Below are 7,215 nucleotides of genomic sequence, written 5' to 3'. Positions count from 1 at the left end.
AATTATAGCAAAATCTAGACTTATTTCATGTGACTGAGGTCAAACTGTTGTGTTCACAGCCAAACAGACTTTAAAAAGAAACTGGAAGAAGAGTTAAAAGGAAATAAACAATATAAAAAAAAAATCTAAGAAAGAAGTGGCAACAATTTATCCAGAACAGGGTACGGCGCGGGGTACAAAGTGCGGCGCGGGGTACAGAGTGCGGCACGGGGTACAGAGTGCGGCGCGGGGTACAGGGGTACGGCGCGGGGTACAGAGTATGGCACGGGGTACAGAGTGCGGCGCGGGGTACAGAGTGTGACGCGGGGTACAGAGTATGGCGTGGGGTACAGAGTGCGGCGCGGGGTACAGAGGTACGCCGCGGGGTACAGGGGTACGGCGCGGGGTACAGAGTGTGACGCGTGGTACAGAGTGCGGCGCGGGGTAAAGAGTGCGACGTGGGGTAAAGCATGTGACCCACAGCCTTAATCCTCCAGGTGGCAGTCATTTTGCTGCATGTCTTCCTCCTCTATCACATCCGCTTTCCTGTCTGACAACTCAAATAAAGGCCAGTGGAGCCAATCAAACCAGAACATAGTCTTAGAGGGTAAATCAAAGTCAAGACTCGAAGTCTTTAGAGAGCAAGTCTGAAGTCTTTGCTTTTGTGATCAAGTCGCCCGTTCGAGTCCTTATCTTTGCAGAACTTCCAATAATTCTCCAAACTGAGGTCACCCTTACGTCTTTACATTAGAGGGAAGATACTGACTGCTCAGAAACACTCTACATAACCTCCTCGCTTCAAAAAGCAGAAAATAACACCAGCCTGCCCTTTACGGTCTTTTTGAGTCCAAACCTTCATCATATAAATAACTTTTACTATTATGAGACTATAACGATAACAGTGTGAACGTAATTATTATCCAAAATCAAGTTTGCTGATAACTATCAAGTCATAAAAACATATGTAAAAAATCCTCGTCCAGCGTTTTAATATTAACTCACTGAAATGTGGAAAAGGTACTGCAGCTGCCATGCATCAGAAGAGATAATTTCACTGAGTGTCCCTTTGAACTCTTGCTCAGTTTGAGTTCTCATGATTAAAGTGCCGCTGGTCGGCTGAGTGCCATCGACCTGAACACCTCCTGTTTTTATCTTTCACACCTCAGACCCTGACATTTATCACGCCGTGCAGAGTATCCACTTCATCCGTCTCATCTGTGGGCGAGCGCATTGTTTTCAGAGCTGGGCATAATGCCCAAAAAAATTATACTCCAGTAAGAGTAGCACTACTTCTACATGTTTTTACTGAAGTGATCGAATTATCAGTCAATTAATATTTAACGATTACATCATCAGGCAGACTGAATTATAAAGTTAAGTGGAAATTCTGGTATTTTAAGGACGAAAATTACAATAATTTACATAAGTAAACAACAATAAAATCAGGTGTAAGAAAATCAGTTTTTTTAAATAAAAAAGCTTATGAAACTTTAACAAAACCCGCAGGTGTGTGTCTGTGTCTGGTGAATTTTGATTAAAACATGTTTGTTTCTCAGTCAGTGGGCAGAAAATCCGGAAATTTTACTCAAGAGAAGAAATGCTTCATAATAAAATTACTCAAGTAAAAGTAAAAGGTACAGTGTAGTAAAAACACCCCTAAAAGTTCAAGTTTTTAAATAGGTTACTCAAGTAAATGTAACTAATTGCTACCAAACTCTGGTGTCAAACCAACCAAACCCTTTGAAAGCCCTGTTCCCCTCCTCTCCTGTGGGGGCGCTGCACAAAGAACCACTGAAGGAAAAGGACTCAAAAAGACACTGAGCACAACTTCCTTCTTCACAAAATGCAAACAAAATGGAGTGGTGTCCGATTTTAGCAGTTGTAAGATTTCTCTTTTACCACTTCTGCTAGCAATACTTCATAATAAAATTATTCAAGTAAAAGTAAAAAAGTATTTGGTAAAAACTCTATTCAAGTACTGAGTAACTGATCAAATGATCAATCATTTAGGTGGAAATTTTTGGTGTTTTTAAGAATGAAAATTACTCATGTAAATAGCATAATTACGTAATAGCATGCTTAGGCCAGATAAAATGTTTCCCAATTGGTTTCTTTTAATAAAAAACGTATAAAACTTTAACAAAACTGCAGGTGTGTGTCTGTGTCTGGTGAAAAGATGTTTGTTTTTCACTCAGTGGGTAGAGAATGCAGAAACTTTACTCTCTACAAATTTTACATTAAAGTAATAAAAATGAGCGTCTCTCTCACCTCTCCACGGTGAAAGCAGTGATGGAGCACGAGGACACGTTGATCCCCAGGTACTGCAGGTAGGTGATGCCCAGGCACCCGGCGTTCCCGTAGATCCAGGTCCCCGTCAGGCTGTCGGACACGTTGGGCAGCCCCGCCGCCACCAGCACCGTCAGGTCGGCTATGGCCAGGCTCACCAGATAGCAGTTGGTGGGCGTCCTCATGTGGCGCGTGGTGACGACCACGAGGACCACCATGATGTTCCCCACGATGCCAACGCAGCACACCAGCAGCACCAGGAACACCGAGATCGTCTTGTACTCCAGCGAGTCGGCGACGGTGACGGCGGCGCTCAGGGAGATGTTGGTTGGAGTGTCGATTCTGGAGCTGAGGTTGTGGGGCATGTCTGCGAGTTTGGTAACCGACGGCGATGCTCATTTAATCTGAATCGGGTAGTAAGAGTTGTGACCCCCAACCTGCTGCCGTGTTTTCTTCTTCTTCATTTGGAGAACTTCTTCTCATGTAGGAGGTTTTGGAAAGGTTTAACTAGCGACTGATTTATCCCGAGTCCGGCTCAGTCCTTGTTTTCTAGGATTCCTCTGGTTTTCTATATGATTTAGCGAGAAAACTGGATTTATCCCAACACTTCCAAACACACCTCAGTTACCTGAAAACAGCCATCAGGCTGCTTGAATACAGATTCCCTTTACTCCCAGTTAGCATCTTCTCCATACCAGAGACTTTTAGCAGGCTGAAAAAGGGGAAAAGGGAAAACATATTGTATTATCAAAGCAGCCCAAAGGTTTCACTTCCTTCAACGTGAAATTCAAACCATTTTTATCACACCTTTCGATATAGACAGTAAAAAACATTTTCTCAGAAATCTTTAATTTTCTTGAGTTCCTAAAACAAAAACTTCAAGTCAAAGCTTTGCACGGTATAACACTAAGTTTAAGTAAACACATAAATGGAAAACAAAATAACTAATTAGACTTTGGAAGCAATTTTCAAAATATCTGATCCTTGGATCTCCATTTATCTTGTCAATTAGATGTCCAGGGTTTTAAAACTTCAGTTTGAGGAGAAGCTGAAGCTCAGGATTGTCTTCTGCATTAACAACCAAAACACACAAACCATAATTTCCAGGAAAATGCATCAACTTTTATTCTCTTTTCAGCATAAATCAGCATAAATGCTGCCTCACACCTTCTGGTTTTAGTTGGCTACGCTACACTTGTTTAAGGAGCTCAGCAGCTTGATGAATTCAACTGGCAGCCAATTATTAATAAATTATTTTACACAATATTTTATAACTGAAACAGATTAGATTTTATGATTCTAATAAATGTTTTTCTTTTAAATTGACTTAAAATGAATTAGACTAACTTTGTAAGATTTTTTGTCGTCTTCCCTCCAGTTTTCTACCAGCAATAGCTGGACCAAGCTCATATTCATAGAGAAAAGGTTTTTATTTCAATGTTTATACTGTCAACATGTGAAACTCCTGACCTGACAGCTCATCAGAAAACATCCTATACAAGTTCTGCAAGCGTAAAATGAGGAGCTTTTATCATGCAGAAACCTGTTGGACTGGAGGGTCAAAAACGTCTTTATTTGTCCGTTTGTTGAACATTTTGGTAGCATAACAACCAGTTCTGATATTTATTGTATGCCTGCGTTTTTGGTTTGCAGTGGTGGGCAGTGCTAACTTAAAAGTTAGCTGTGCTAACCCTAGATCCCTAAAAATCTAGCATTAGTTCCGCTAATACAGTGGTGTTTAGTAGAAGGTAATACTAATTAGCTAATTAAGCTAAAGTGTTCATTTCAACCACCTTTACCATAGACATAATATAAGGATAGACCTCATGGACCGCTCTCGCCTATCGTCGCTGACGAGATTTAGGGCGGCCATCTTGGAGCGGTCCACCACTCCACTCAGCGTTATGTGTTTAGCAGGCAAAATGACGTATCAGCGCATTTAATCGATCATAACACGCTTTTTTGTTACTGGAAACCATATTCAAACATCTATCAAAACTACATTTATAAACAATTGTATTATTTAAGTATGTTTTTAATACATAGTTCAGCATATTTAAATATGATTAGTGGCTATAACAATAGAATAGGAATGGAATATTCTGATATCGATGTATGAAGAGCATATTACAAAGCACACAGCCGTTCATAATTTATTTAATAAATTATTTAGTAATATCAATACATATTTATATAACTATACAAATAAATAATGATTAATACAGAATAATATATATTGGATACATGTTCATATATATGTTTTTCAGCCGACGAGTTCTAGTTTCAGAGAGATTCAACAGCTGAGATTGAGTCCAAATTCCGATGTGAGATTCATCCATGCTGCAGTGAATCTGTCTCTCTTTATAGATTTCTCCCTCTTCTTCCTCACATCGTGTCTTTATGAAACTTTCAAAACAAAAACGGAAGATTTGGGATGTATTTTACTAGTGAAAGAATTATATATAAATAATAGTCTTTACCACCTGTGTAAACTTTGCTGGTGAATGTTATAACACATAATATAAGTTTTATAATATGTGTTACATTGTTTCATTTCTAATGTAGGCTCTTGTGTCAGATAATCTAAGTCAATGTTAGAGAATAATTAATTTTTTTAGATTTACGGAATCACAGTTAGCCTTCATAGCGGCTAAACCCCGTAATTACACCAAGCACTGTAGCTAATATTAGCTGGTATCTCGCCAGTGGACATAAATACAGTAAAGTAATATTTTAATCACAATATATACACAATAATATGTCCATCTCACTTGTGAAATGTTGTCTGTGGAGCCCTCGTATCAATAATCCATAGATTCGAACAACAATATCCCTCAGTGCTGAGGCTTCTTCTGTTGTTTTGATTGAACAAAGTAGGAGGGAGTACTGCTCCAAGATGGCCGCCGTATTTCCTGCGCCGGAGCAGCCAATGCAGGGTCTACTCTTGTATTGCGTCTGTGACCTTTACACCCGCCATGTCAGTGACACAAACCTTCCTCAGCAGGGTCAAATTTGTTTCTGGAAGTGATTCTTTGGAACGTACCTTTCACTCAGTTTCAGTTTATTTGGTTGTCGAGTTTGTTGCTGATTTTTGGGCTTCAGTCAGAAAACATGCAGGACATCTTGCAGATTTTAACATGTTTTAACTACAGTGATGCATTCTGGGTACGGAATAATTAGCTGCACTGCAGGTGGCGAACACGAAGAGAGGAAACGGAAGTGCTCCATAAGCGTTCTTCAAAATAAAAGCATGATTATAAACGTCTAGCTATTTGACGAATTCTTAGCGATAACCAAAACTTCTACACAGATATAAAACTTTATTCAACTGAAAGTTTACAATACAGCCAAGTAGATCAGCATTTTAGAATTTATGTCCAGAAAAGATAATTAGATGAAAGTGCTAAACGTTTTCAAACTGAGCAAAAATGGCTAATTTTTACTACTTTGAAATCAGTTATTTTAATATGAAAACTTTTCATTTCCACACTAAAATTAGCAATTTTAATGCACCAGTAGTTCTGCTGGTGCATTAGCTAAAAGTAGCATTATTAGCTAATCCACTAATAATTCTGCTAGCTTGTTAGCTCATCACTGTTGGTTTCTAATGTTACTCTTGCCTCACAGTCAGTATCTCAACTTCCTTCTTTTATACAACTGGTCCCCACCTGTTTATTCACCTACCTGTGCAGCATCCAGTAAAACCCCAATATAAATAAAACCCATAAAGGTCAGTGCTTGGTTGGGTTTTTATTTCAAAGCATTGTTTGGTAACGTCACCAAGTTTTGAAGCCTCAAATCTTAGGTCCAGAATCCATGAAAAACACCTACCTACCGATCAAAAATGACATTTCAAGCCGTCTTTTGGCATGGATTATTCATGTATTCATTCTTCTGCAACGTTTTACTGATACGGTTGCTGATATGATTTATCATTCAGAATGATTATGGGGTCCCTAAGTGCTGGAAAACCTTCCAATGGTCTGAGTCTGTTTATCTCTTCAAGGAAGTTCTCTAATGGACTCACGGAAGGTCGGCTTTGTGGAAAATTGCTGCAGCGCAATCAGAGGGAAATCCTTTTAAAAAAAGAAGGCTTATTATTATTAATATTTACAATCACTGGCTGAGTGGAGGTCAGCTGTGTGGTCTTAACAAAGAAAAACTCTCAGCAGAAAGGAAGAATTTGACTTAATTACAGCTGAAATGTTTGATGCATGATCACCCCAAGGTTAAGTGCAGCTATTTGAGCACGCTCAATGCTTTCAGAGCCGTTTCAGGGCAGAAACTGCAGCTAACAGGAAGGTGTCACAACGTATGAAAGACTGCAACATGCGTGACTCTTTTCACATCTTATTATGGATAAATGTGTCGTTAAAGTGCCTGATAGCGTTACTTAAAGAAAGCTAACCAGAGTCCCGTAAAAGTCAGAGCTGCAGCCAGCTCTAATGAGATCCACAATGGATCCATATTAAAAGCAATATTCAAATCTACCTTTCAGGCTCCTAAAATACTGCACTCAAAGCATTAAAATGCTTCACGAGTGCATTAAGACCCTTTCGACATGGCAACCTGATGAAACAAAGAAAAGCAAATGATTTTTCCTCCTCTCCTAATGCACTTCTGATGCCTCCTAGTGCATTTCTGATAATGTTACAGCCACATCTCCAAAAAAATCCTGCATGGCAGGAGAGGAATCTGATTAAAAACACTTTTCACACTTTTAAGAGCTTGAAAAGGCTTTCGGGTTCCTGGAGGACAAAGTGTTTTTACATTTTAAAGAAGCATAGCGTTTGTTTTGAGGGTTTTTATTCAGCTGAAAGCTGATTAACACAGCATGCAACACTTTCAAACTCTGCAACGTTCCCGATTGCTCATTTTACTTATCTCTCAGCCTGGGAGCCCACATACACACGCACACACACACACACACACACACACACACACACACAC

General features: G+C 39.4%; 1 protein-coding gene across 1 annotated transcript in view; it reads right to left on the bottom strand.

Annotated features, from left to right (window-relative positions):
- The window catches only part of trhr2 (thyrotropin releasing hormone receptor 2), a 33,748-nt gene that overhangs the window by 22,938 nt on the left and 3,595 nt on the right, over window positions 1–7,215 (bottom strand). The window contains exon 2 of the mRNA XM_008412556.2: window positions 2,248–2,977. Within this exon, the coding sequence (XP_008410778.1) occupies window positions 2,248–2,630 (383 nt within the window). The 5' untranslated portion in view covers window positions 2,631–2,977. The remainder of the gene's footprint in view (window positions 1–2,247; window positions 2,978–7,215) is intronic.

This window comes from Poecilia reticulata, linkage group LG6 (assembly GCF_000633615.1).
Source record: "Poecilia reticulata strain Guanapo linkage group LG6, Guppy_female_1.0+MT, whole genome shotgun sequence".
Taxonomy (NCBI): Eukaryota; Metazoa; Chordata; class Actinopteri; order Cyprinodontiformes; family Poeciliidae; genus Poecilia; species Poecilia reticulata.
Note: the sequence above shows the minus strand (reverse complement) of the source record. Positions and strands in the feature narration are given on the sequence as shown.